This window comes from Motacilla alba, chromosome 11 (assembly GCF_015832195.1).
Source record: "Motacilla alba alba isolate MOTALB_02 chromosome 11, Motacilla_alba_V1.0_pri, whole genome shotgun sequence".
NCBI classification, from domain to species: domain Eukaryota; kingdom Metazoa; phylum Chordata; class Aves; order Passeriformes; family Motacillidae; genus Motacilla; species Motacilla alba.
This window is the reverse complement of record NC_052026.1, coordinates 3,416,460-3,429,452: the sequence shown is the minus strand read 5'-3', so window position 1 is coordinate 3,429,452 and position 12,993 is coordinate 3,416,460. Positions and strand designations below refer to the sequence as shown.

The 12,993-nt window shown below is 48.1% G+C and overlaps 1 protein-coding gene across 5 annotated transcripts in view; it reads right to left on the bottom strand.

The window, feature by feature from the left end:
• The window catches only part of SLC7A10 (solute carrier family 7 member 10), a 40,318-nt gene that overhangs the window by 8,328 nt on the left and 18,997 nt on the right, over positions 1 to 12,993 (bottom strand). For all 5 annotated transcript variants that reach the window (XM_038148481.1, XM_038148483.1, XM_038148480.1 and 2 more), the window contains 4 exons: positions 8,317 to 8,521; positions 2,084 to 2,235; positions 1,236 to 1,361; positions 140 to 293 (listed from right to left, as the gene is read on the bottom strand). In XM_038148481.1, coding sequence (XP_038004409.1) covers positions 140 to 293; positions 1,236 to 1,361; positions 2,084 to 2,235; positions 8,317 to 8,521 — 637 coding nt within the window. The remainder of the gene's footprint in view (positions 1 to 139; positions 294 to 1,235; positions 1,362 to 2,083; positions 2,236 to 8,316; positions 8,522 to 12,993) is intronic.

Here is a 12,993-nt window from a genome sequence, read left to right as displayed (position 1 = left end):
ATCTGTTCTAAACAAAACTCTCCCTCCTTTAGAAAGACCAGTCCCACAGACATTGCAGCCTCTCATGAAAGGAGTAATGCTCCCAGAGAGCTCCAGTGTCTCAGCACTCCAGGGAGAGCATCATGAGGTGGATACTTGCCTGCGGGGATCCACCAGCTCCTCTGTTACATAGTTCAGGAAGTTCCAGCCACTGAATGCAAAGGACCCTTGAAGAAAAGCTAATGCTAAATGCCCCACGGATGGAGTCATCCAAAATCTGAATGCATTGCTTGGTGTCAGCTCTTTGTAGTTTCCTGCATGGAGAGTGCAAGCCAGATGTTAGGCCACGCCTACCCACCTCACACACTTTACAATGGGTAAGATTTTGCTTTTTATTCTTCATTAGAACTGAGACTTCACGCTGTTCGTGCCCCCATGGGCTGACACAGCAGCTGCAGTGCTTTCTGCAGGACAGTGCCTGGTGAGGCAGCTCCTGCTCTCCTGGCACCCTTCACCACATCTGTGCCACAGCAACTCACGAGACCCTGTGGCAACCTGCACTGGCTGAGGGCGGATCCTTGGCAGTGCAAATTCCTGCCTGCCCTTAATGCCCATTTCTTTTGCAGCAGTTTGGTGTTGTTTAGTAGATATCCTTGAAAATAAAATGTCTATGGGCCTGAAAGATTTGTCAAGACTGTAGGACTAGCACCACTGAGAAGTTTTCTGCTCTCTGGAAATGTCATATTTCTTCGTCCTTTATATGACTCATCATATACATGATGAGTCTTTTGTACTTTTGGCTTTCCAATAACTGGTGAATCAGTGAGACTTTTTCACCTGTGTTTAATCTTATGAGGGACTTTATGTAGGAAATTGGACTAGTGCCTGAAATGAAGCAGATATCTTCCTGCCCTAGGCAAAGCACTGCTTATTCATTTTACATCCAGAGCACTTCAAATTCAAGGAATGCACAACAGATTAAAATTTTTAAGTAACTATTCTAAAACATTGTGAGCTGCTCTCCTTTATTCTATCAAATCCTGCAAGGTGGGCTGAAAAGGGACTTTTTCTAAGGGGACACAGCTGATTTCTCCCTTGTGTCATACTTCCACAGCTGTGTCAGTGTGCAATCCCACAGCTTGGCAAAACCCAGCACACCTTCAGGTCAGTTTGTAAGGAGGAATCATTGCAGAAAGTGGAAAAAATCAAATCTATCAGCAGTACCATACTGATGTTAGAGCTGTCTCACAGAGTACCTTTAAAGATCTGTATGAAGCCCACAATAATGATTAGGGTCAGGGCTAAGAGTTTTCCTGCCGTGAAAATATCCTGGATGCGCGTCGCCCATCGCACGCTGGAGCTGTTCACCCACGTCAGGAGGACTGCAGAGCAAAAGACTGAATTCAGTGAAATGAAATCATCTTTATTGAAGAACATAACATCAAAATAGTGAAAAACACTCTCGTGTTCCTGCAGGGAGCTCTAGCATGGCCAGTAACGAGGGTGAGGAGCAGCATTGCCTTTCCCAAGCTGCAGGGGCATCCCTGGCAGCCATCAGCCCCGTGGGGCTGCCCGAGGGGCTCTCCCCAGCTCAGGAACTGTGCCTGAGAGTGCCCAGTGTGATCATTGCCTCCTGACAGTGAGCCAGGATCACTGCCTCCTCACAGAAACAGTGAAAGTCTTCAGTGCTGCAGCTCAGGTTTGTTCTGCCAGCTCCAGCAGTGGCCAGTGCAGAGCTGGCTGCCGCTGCCTCCTGCACGCTCGCGTGTGTGACTGTGACAGGACATAGGAAGGGGAAGGGCTCACAGGGTGGGGTCACCTGTGCCAGGTGCCCACGGTTCTGCAGCGCTGCCCCATCCCACATGCTCACCTGCCACCACTTGCCCTGGACCCACAGGGATTTGGGTGCCTTTGTGCCTCCCTCCGGGCCCCTGCACTTGCTGCAGGCAAGAATATCCCACACCAGTCACAGTGCCTCTCCTGGGAGCTCCCCACGGGCCTTTGGAGCTGGGGCCCTGACCCCAGCCTGGCTGGAGTGGCTCCTCAGATGGTCCCTTATAAAACCTGGGTAAGATTCCCGTGTGTGCAAGAAGCAAATACTTACGTAGACACACCATGGAGAGGATCCTGGAGGCATTATAGGGGGGAATGCAATTGGGGAAGACAGGCTGCAGGACATAGTTTGAGAAGGTCAGTGCAATGACAGCCAGACTGGTTGGGTACATGATAAGCACTGCGCTCCACAGCAGCAGAAACCTGGAAAGACAAGGAAAAGCACAAGAGAGCAGGGCTGGTGCCGTGCTGGAGGAGGTCACACGCAGCCAGCCGTGCACAAGGTGTCAGGGCTGACACCTCCATCCTGGTCACACACACCAGTGTGACTCTCCTCAGCCCTTCTCCCGTGTTCTCAGCACAACCTGTATTTTAAATGAAACATTGTAAAGCAAAGCATGGCTGAGGAATGTGTGGAAGAGTGAGGATTATCACCAGCAGTTGTGTTTTGGTTTAACTCTGTGTCTAGAAAGGAGCTCTGTTGCTCCTGGCGTGGCATGTCACCACAGCAGACAGCAGTCCCTACACCGAAGGCACTCTGAAGGGTTTTGGCTGCAGCCAAAGGCAGCAGCTGTACTTTTGGGACTGCCTCCAGCTCCCTGCTGCTCACTGGGGGGGTCTCTTGTCACTGCTGGTGCTGGCTCTGTGAGGCAGGCCAGTGCTGCAGTATTTGGTGATGATCACACAGCTGGGCTGCCTGCCTGCAGCTGTGCTGTAAGGTGATTGCACCCAACAAGCTACTGTGCAAATATAAAGTGTGAGATGTTTTGGTTTTTCATTCTGTGGAAAAGAAAAAAAAAACAAAAAAGGTTAAAAAGGCAGCAGTGGATTAGGTTAGACTTTAAAATATTTGAAGTATTCTTATTTCTGTAGTGGGAAGTAGTCATTGCAAGTGAAGTTTTTCTTGCCATGTCTATACACACACAGACACACACACAGTCATTTGTTCACATACATGCACAAATACAACGTGCAGGGATGCATGACACAGCTGAGGATTTGAAATGGTATTTCCAAACAAGACAGCATAATTTCTAGAGTACATGGGTAGCTCTTTAGGGGCTGCACCCACCCACTGTGCTCCCCACTTCCAGCCCTGAAATCTGGCACAGCTGAGGGAGCCTCCCTGTGTCATCAGCCTGGAGGGAGTGCTGCTGGCTGGGTGCTCCTCAGCTGAGGTGGAAAATGTCTCTCAGTCCCATCCTTCACTTTGCCTTCTTGTTCCTGAGAAGGATGGGACAATTAATTAGCTACCACAGTTGATTTGGTAAACCAGACCAATGTAAGAGCTAGGTACCTTCCCAGCTGCCACTGCAGTTTTTTACAATAGAAAAAACTGCTGAGTTTTTCTCTTTATTTTGTTGTGTGAATCCATTTTTGGGGTTTTTTCCCCCTCAATTTCTAATGTTTTTCCTTGTGGTTCAGAGCAGTTTTCTCCAGTGATTGCTTTGTGCTATTTGGTGGTGCTGATGATGCACCCAGCTTGGGACAGCTCTGCAGATCCTGCTTGCTGAGTTAACTCAGCTGGTCCACACTGAAGGATAAACAGGACCTAAAGACTACAAGAACCATTTGCTGAATATGATTAGGATACTGATGGTGCTGCCTCAGGTCAGGTCAAGCTGTTTTGTTTGGCTGCTGACTGGCAGGGCCTTTGCAGAAGCTGCCAGTTTTCCCCTGTCATGTTTATCTTCACCCATACCAATTACATAGGCTGAGAATTGTGTAAATCATTCACTGGGGAGGATGGTCTGGAAAGACTATTTCAGGCAGAACTGGTCCTGGTTTTTGTGCTGTAATATGGAGTGTGGTGTAGCTGGTATTGGGTAGAAAGTGGTTTAATGGGAATGGGTTAATGACAGTCATGGAACAGAAATGCAGGATTGATAACACAAATTAAAGAAAATAATTTTAGCAGAGGGGGGACAAAGTTGCACTGTCAAATGTGAAGCTCAAAAGAGAGATGGCAGCAAAACAAGAAGGAAGCTTTGCCTAAGGTGTAGGCCCACTTCTATGGTGTTTCTACAGGCAAGTTTTAATCAAAACCTATTTCTGAGAAAAAGATCTCCTTGCTGGCCACTGAGATCACATTCCCATCCCTAAACAACCAGCTGTGGGGCCAGGGGCAATGCTGGCACATGCCATGTGCTGACAGAGCCAGCAGCTGCCAGGGCAGCTTGAGGAGCTGGAGGCCCAGCGGGCTGGGAATGGCTGCTCCTGGGGAAGATGCCTCCTGGAGAGGTGATGTGGGAGACAACACAGCATGGCACACCTGGAATCGCTTTGTTCTTCAGAGGGAAAGTGGCAGAATTATTGCCCTGAGGGCTGAGCTACAGCACTGGAGATGGAACTCCACCCTGCAGCCTTTCACAGTTCAGTAGCTGGGATCACAAAAATAAGAGAAGTTAAATCTTCTCTTGTTGCTGACTGAGAAGTGATCAGATCTTTATAACAGGTTTGAGACAGCAGAATGTAAAGAAAAAGGAAGATGTAACCTTTTGGTTCGGTTTGGTTGGTTTTGGTTGTTTGGTTGGGTTTTATTTTTCTGAACACTGGAGTTTGCATGAGAAATCTGAGCTGCTGCACGTGCTGGTGGTGAAGGAGCTGGTGAAATAACCTCTGTGCCTGTATTCTAGCTGCTGGCTGGATGGCCTCTGCTGTGTTTGGCTGTTGAGCCTGATCCAAAGTTCACTGAAGTTAGTGGCACACAGTCCCATCAGTGTGGATATGAATGGGATCATGTCCACTCTGAGCCCATCCCCAGTCTTAGAAACAGCCCAGAGTGAGTGGTGCCATCTCCTGCTCCTGGGCAGGTGTGGCATTCACGTGGAGTGCCACTCATCCCCGGGCCAAAACTGAATTTTTTTGCAGATATCTCTGCATACTAATTTCCTCACCTCTGGAAAGAAATCAACAACATGGTTTCACCTGGCTCCTGAATAGTCTAGTGGAGTTGGTGAAATTGGCTCTGAAATATCTATTTGGGAAGTGCCTGTACTCCCACAAGGATCTAGAATTAGACATGTTATGGATTCAAAGCAGCCTGTGAAAGTATAAAATTCCAGTGTACCCAACTTATGCATCATTAGCAGAAGAAAAGAGCTTGAAACAGGTGCTATAGTACAACTCACCTCAGTACAGCTCAGGAAAAACTGAACTGGTTTAAGCTGGAGCCAGTTTGAATACTATTAATGCCATCCTACATTGCTGAAAGACTCACTGCCTTTGGAAAATTCAAAATTTTGCACCAAGGGAAAAGAAACATAGAAGTATATTTGAAGCATGTTATACTTGCAGTTTAGAGTGACACCTATCAAAGCTTTGGCTGCAAACTCTCCACTGACTGATTTTGCAGAGGAGGTATGTCCAGTCAGCAGGCTGTGCTGGAGAAGCAGCTGTGGTGGCTGCAGCATTACTGCTGAGCATTCAGGAGTTGTATTGATCAGAAACTCACTGCAGGGCTTTTCATGAAGCTGGATTTATTCATTGTCTTCTGCAAGAATACCTGTTAAGGCCTTTATTTATAATTTGGGGTAATGTTCTTTTTATAACTCAAACAGACTTGCAGGCCCAATGCATGCCAGGAGAGCTGTGCTCAGAGGGCTCCTGCAGCACAGGCTGTGGCCATTCCCTGCAGTTTGTGCTCTCACACAAATGCTACCTAAAACCAAAACGATTCCTGAATAGACAGGAAAGCAGGAATCTTTCTCTCTCTCTTTCTTCTTCCTTCTCCCTTGGCCAGAGGAGCTGGTGAGTGTCTCTGCTCAGGGAGACCCCAGCCAAGGTTTGCCATCACCAGCACTTTTCAGCAGTGCTTCATCTGTCCTTGAGCTCGCCAGGGCTGCTGCTCTGCAGCCACAGCTCCTGCCAGCTCCAGAGATGGCCCTGTCCTGCCTCTGCTACTGCATCCAGCTCCTCACCTCACACCTAGCAATGGGGCTTTTTCAATAAACAGGTGTGCATCCAGCTGTCAATAGTGCCACACAGAAGCTGGGCCACGTACTACTCCAGTGGCTGTCACAATCAAAGAGTATTTCTTTGTGCCTTGTATCTGTGCGGGAAAACCTGCATAGATATATCAAAAAATAATTAATGGGAGGATTTTGGGAGACAGGGACGAGACAACAGAAGTGGAGTTGCTGTGCTCTGGGTGGGTACAGCATGTGCTCTTACAACAAACCCCTTTTTATGACCAGACCAAAACATCCATGGTCCCTGGGAAAGTCAGACGCACAGGAAAGGCAGGTGCACTAAAGCTTTGTGTGCTGAGTTTGATGTGCCCGGCCGTAGAAGGATTAAATCAAAAGAGCAGCAGTGGTTTTCATGCCAGGGAGGCACAGGGCAGCCCCTTTAAGCTCAGACTGCCTGTGCACTGCCAGTGCTGGATGGGCACTCCCCAGGCGGGGAGCTGGAGGTGCTGGAGCTCCCCAAAGCTGCAGCCTTTGGGTGGTGGCTCAGCAAAGGGCAGCAGGGCACAGTCCCAGCTTGGCTTTACTGGAAAAGGTGACCCAAGTCCCCCTTTTTACACCAAAACCTGCCTGATGGCTTTTGCCTAAGGCAACTCTTTGCCATAATAAGGGAACTATTTCTTTTCTTGAGAGAGAGCTAACATCTCTACACAGGAAGGATGGGAGCACTGCTTCCCTTCAGGTGACAGGTGGTGCTTTTTTGATACTGCTTGTGCATTACAAGCCTGGACACCAAGTAAGTGCTGCCCAAGCAGAATTTCCTGCCTTGGGAGGTGAGACTGTCCCCAGGTACATGCTGGGGAGTCATCAATCAGCTGCTGTGTGGTTTGCTACAGCAGCTGCACAGCTTGGTGTTTGCATGGACCAGGCAAGTTCTTTGAGTGTGGCAGAGGGAGCTGAGGAACAATTTAAAATAATTTTAATTAAATTAAATTTAATTTTAGTTGTACTTGATCTCTAAGTAGTTTCATTTTCTCTCCTAGAAAGCACAATTCCTTTGGTTTTGTGGAACTCTCATGTTGCTGGCCTCCTTCACAGTGATGTTCCAGGGATGGGACTTGTGACAGTCTGTGGGGTTCTATGCTCTCAGTGGCCCTGTCCCTGCTTGCAGACACTGCTCCTGGCAGCAGGCAGTAGGGAAGCTGCTGCCTGCTGCTGCAGTGCCCTGGGGAAGCAGGAGCTCTGCTGTGCAGCCCCTGCCCCGTGAGAGAACAAACCTGAGTGGAGCTGAGACTTGGTTAGCCAAGCCACTGCTGTTGTTGCCTCCATCTGTTCTGTGATGTCAGTGTAATTTTCTGTGCAAGCAGGACAGCAGTCAGAGGAGAGATTCCATCAACTAAAGAAACACAGAGTACATGAACCAGCAGAAGGTGATGCTGAAGTTTGACAAGCAGCAGAAGTGCCCCTTGTGAGCAGGCATGTCTGCAGTGCTGGCTGTGCCCTGTGCCTGTGTGGCACTGAGCTGAGGCAGGCATGAGAGCTCAGCCTTTGGGACAGGGTGACAGACTGCCTGTGTTATGCCTGTTCTGATTTGTCCTTGCTCAGCAGCCAGCTCAACTGTTATAAGCTCATTTCCCATCTCACATGAGAAGGAATACTCTGCTTTGGTGGGTTTTTTTTCCTTACTCTTTCTCTAGTTTTCTGTACTGGTGCTTATTTTTCTTAACTAAACCACCAGCATGTGGTATGGCCTCTCTACTCACAATGAGAGAGCTGCTCAGAACATTCTGGTGCTTCTCTAGTAGGCTGTGAGTACAGGCTGGCAGCTTAATTTATTGTGTTGAATACATCAAAAAGTGTACACTCTAAAAAAGATAACCTCATCTCACTTGTCCCTTCCTCACAGGGCCACACTACTCCATCAGTACTATTTTCAGAGAGAAACCCTTCCCTGAGTTAGCATTCCCCCCTCTCTGTTTTTACAACACGTGCTGATTCTGAGCAGCAAGTCAAGCAGCTTTGCTTTGTTTGAGGTGAGGAGCTCCAGCCTGGCCTGGGATGGGTAAAGCTCTTCAGCACAAGGCACGGATCACTCCTGGCTGCCACACAGGAAGATCACACGGACACACGGACAGATCCTCTGTCATGGACTTTGAGGCAGCGAGGGACGTGAGAGAACCTGTCACCCTCCCTTGGGAGCAGCACTGGCAGGTCTGTGCAGGGACAGTTTGGCATTTCTAACAGAGAACAGAAAGATTGATTTTGCTGAAGCGTTTTTATTGACAAATGTTGTCTCTTCCAAATCAGATGGCTTTCCCACACCAAACACACACTATAAACGTGCTTTCAAATCACTTTACAGAGACGGGGTACTTACCCAGCTAACCCACCAAAAATCTCAGTGACATAGGAGTAATCCCCTCCCGACTTGGGGATGGTGACTCCCAGCTCAGCGTAGCACAGCGAGCCCAGGGCAGCCACACCTCCACCGAGCACCCAGATGATGAGAGCCAGGCCCACCGAGCCCGCGTGCTCCAGGACTCCCTTCGGGGAAATAAAGATCCCAGAGCCTATGATGTTACCTGCAAGGGACAACACGTCAGCAGTCAGCTAAAAGAAAGTAAATAGCTGGCTTTTATTCATTCCAAAGAGGGGAAACAAGCCCAGAGCCCCCACTCAAATAAAAAACCCAGCCGTGCCACCCCCGTGCCCCCCTTTCAGATTTTGCACATCTGCACTGTTTCTGATTATGCCCTGGCAGAAGTGTTGCCATTTATCAGCAGTCAAAGATGGTAAATGTGTGCCCAGCTCTGCCGTTGAGGATCCATGAGTTTTCTGGCATCAGCTTCCTCAGCTTGCATAACTCTCACCTGCCATGCCCAAGAGTATTGCTGCAAGGTGTTAGAAGTGACTTGGTAATGAAGACTTTTCATCCACTCCTAAGAGGAATTTGAACAAGTTAAGGCCAATTTCCAGGGAGTTTGGGGGGTCAAAAAAGAAGAGAGTAGCATTGTCTATAACGAGGGACCCGAAAGGTGTGCTTGCCACCAAGGATGGATTTAAGATTGTGCTTGAAAAAGTAATCTCAAAGTCTGAAATATTAAAAATCTATAAGCATTTTGTACTTGCAATACCTGTGCTGCTTAGTGATCAGCCATAAAATGTAAAGTTATAATATGGCACGGCTAAAATATTGGACAGTATGAGAGAATTGAGATGATGTGAGCTGAAGCAGTGCTGGGTATAAAAAAGAGGTGCTGGAAACCACCAGCTGCTCTTTTTTCATGTGGGGCCATAGTGTGTTACATGATGGGTGAGCAGCTGGCTCGGGGTCGGGCACAGAGGGTGACAGTGGCTGGGGTGACATCAGACTGGGCCCTGTCACCAGTGGGGCTCTGCAGGGCTCCACCCTCAGCCCTGAAGGTGCCCAACACCTTCACGAATGATCTGACCCAGGACTCAAAGGAGCCCTCAGGAAGGGCTGATGGCACTGAATTAGGAGGAGCTGTTGACTCCTTGGAGGGCAGAGAGGCCCTGCAGAGAGACCCAGACAATGGAGAGGGGCAATGCCCAGCCACGGGAATTTGGCTCAGGCAAGAGCTGGATCCTGCCCCTGGGCCGGGGCAGCCCTGGCTGTGTGGGGGCACTGGGCACGGAGAGGCTGAGAGCAGCTGCAGGAAGGGACCTGGGGCTCCTGGAGGGGCCACTTGCAGCTGAGCCAGCAGTGCCCTGGCTGCCGGCAGGGACATCCCTGTCCCGGGCCATCAGCCCCAGCACTGCCAGGCCAGGGGGGATTGTTCTGCTCTGCCCTGGGGCGGCCTCACCTCCAGTGCTGGGGGCAGTTTGGGGCATCGGGGCACGAGAAAGACAGGAAGCCATTGGAGAGTGCCCAAAGGGCCCATGAGGATGGGGAAGGGTCTGCCTTATGAGTCTTTGGTGTGCCACAGTCTAACAGTTGTACTCATGCATATGGAGAAAGACCTTAAGTGACAAAAGCCCCTTAAAAATGATCTGCTTCCTGCCAGCATACATACCTGTGTACCTGCATTTTCCACAGATCAGTGTGCCTGAAAACACTGCCCTGCTGGGAGGAGCTGGTGGTATTCTGGGGAGCATGCTGAAGTTCAGACATGTTTTTTACCAACATAGACCTGTAGGTTTCCATTGCCTCTTTGGGACGGAATCATATTCCTTTCTGGCCACTCCAGTACTGAATAAATGCCCAAAGACAGAATAACCCCTAAATGGGTCTGCTGGCTCCTTTCCTGCCATCTCCTCCTGCTCACTACCCTTGTTCACCGTAGCTCAGGTTTGCTGCTATTTTTGGCAGCAAAGAGCAGATGCAAATGCTCACCCTTCAGCAGGCTCTCAGTTTCCACCCTGTCCCTTGGGTCACCTTTCCATGTTGTCTGTACATGAGGAGAGGATGCAATCCAAACACAGCCTGGCACCCCTCAGACTGGTCACGGACAAGAAATCCAGGGTTACAGGGTGTCTGCAGAGCTGTGCTCGTGGTGCTGGCCAGGGGCTGAGCTGGGCTTTCTGTGCCCACTGAGCTGCAGGGGGGTGGGAAGGGTGGGGAATGGAGAGGCAAACATCACCATGGGGAGCAGTGTGCTCTGGCCATGCTGGGATGAGCCCAGGGAAGAGAGCTGGCTCCTGGTGAGGTGTCACTGCAGGGAGAAGGTGTGGCAGTGATGTGGCACAGTGCAGGCTAAACAAACAGTCCTGATGTGGGTTTTAAATGCCTGCACTTGGCATCGTCAGAGCTCTCTGTGTTTCATGTTTCTGCCCCCAGGAAGGGGCACGGCTCGTCCCTGCAGCCTGGGTGGTGGGCACTGAGGGGCATTGGCAGTGGGGCTCTTTCCCAAATCCAAATGGCTGCAGGGAGGAGGTGTCTGTGGCTCAGAATGATGGCCTCCTGTTATGATAAGACTGCCAAAGCAGTCCTCCTTGTCTGCAACTCCATCTGAGCTGGAAACAGCCAGAACTTTCTTTGTTTAAGGAGAACACATTCTGCGTACAACTATCTGCAGCAGCAGAGCAAGGACCAGGCAGATTTCTGGATATTTCTTCCATACAAACATTCTACTAATTTTTTGGTCATTTTTTTTTTTTTTGTAAATTAAATAGTGAATCCTATTAAAAATGTAATATTCTTCATGAGTGAATAAAGAATAAGGCAATATTACCTTCCAAAGTCATTATGGATTTCGTATTACTTTGCACTCACAACGTGTGCAAAAGCCATATCAGTAGGAGTGGAAGTGCTACATCCCTTCTGATAACAAAATGTTCTTATGAAAATCTGCCATGGATGTGGTAAATGTGCCCAAAAAGTACCTTCACTTCACTTGGTGTAGGACATGTTTAAAAACAGGTATGGTGGAAATACTGAAATGCTCCAGAAATTAAGATGTCAGAAACTGCCTGATGAGAAGCAGTTTTCAGGAAGTCTTGGTCAGCAGGAACTGGAGGGAATTTGGTGAGCAGCCTTAGGGGTGAGAAAATGCAATGTGCACTCTTTCCCATACATAGCATTGTGTTTTGTCATCTCTTGTTTCTTGGTGTTTGTTGCCTTTTTTCCTCCTTTTCACAATAATATGGAATCATTGGTATAAAAATACCATGACAACCTCAGCTTTTGTTTAAAATTTATGTTACCAACTCTTATGAGTCAGAAGGCAAGCAAAATATCCTGAAATATATATATCACTTCTGAGATCTTATCCAGTGTCATGATTATTTTCTTTTTTTGGGACAATGTTGAGAGCAGTTTCCACATCCTAGAAAAATAGGAAATGGGGGAGGGGAATGCAAAAGAAAAAATAAAGAAAAAAGGTCTGTGTCTTTTTATCTCTCCAGTCAAGTAACACATCCAGCAGTGCTGGTAATAAAATTAGTAGAATGTTTGCATGGAAGAACCATCCAGGAATCTGTCTGGTCCTGCTCCTTCAGATAGTTGCGCCCAGAAAGTATTCTCCTGAAACAAAGCAAGCTCTGGCTGTTTCCAGCTCAGACAGAGTTGCAGATGAGGAGCCCAGCCTGTCCTCTGTGAGCTGCATGCTCAGCCCATGCAGCCCATCCTGCGGGTCCTGGGTCAGCAGAACCCAAACCATGGTGTGAGGTGGGTCCAGCCTCTCCTGTCAGCCATGCTCCATCTCTGACCCAGTGGAAGTAGATCCCAAACCTGGTTTTCTGTGAAGAGAATGCCAAACCCCCCATCCTTTCAAATCTCCACTCCAATTATGTTTAGGATCTTTCGTGACCTGGCCCAGAATGGGTTTCCCAGACCTGTCACACACATGCAGTGTGTAGTTTTGCTCTGAGATCAGCACTTCTTGTGGAGCTAAACCATTTGGGAACTGTGGTAATGTGAAAATTAGGACATTTGGCTTATTGAAAAATCCAATGTTTTCATTTTGCCTTCGGCTTTTGAACTATGAGAGTGCATTTGGGGTCAGGTATGGGGTTTTGATGTCTTTTAATATAACTATGAGAACTGAAACTCATCTCTTAAACAAAAACTGAATTCTCACCAAAACATTTCAGGAACTGCACTTTGAAGGAAAACAGTGTCCCTGTGCTTGTGGGAAAAGAAAGGAACTTGGTAATACTCGGCATATTCACTTAGTATGCAAAATCCTTAGGGCATCTTTTATTTATCTGCAGCACACAATACACACAGACTATAACAACAGTGGATCTTGCAGCTTGTTGAAAGCACCCATCAGTTCTGTAAGAATGGATTTATTATATACAGAGACCATATTTGGTCTTGCTTGGATAAAACCAAGCAATTTCCTGTATAGCTAGCAAAGAAAAATATCACTCATGCCTTTTTATTGCATGCACATTTCTTTAGAGATCTGTTGCACATCTGAAATTGTAGATGGATCAGTAATTTGTCCAAGCAGCTCTTTCCCCTTCAAAGCGAAGCATTAACAACGAAGAAATCCTGTGCTTTTTTATTTCTTTCTGGCCACAGTGAGGTAAATCAGTTTGTGCCTAGTTGTTGAGTGAAGGATTATAGCAGGCTAGAGAACGGTGCGTG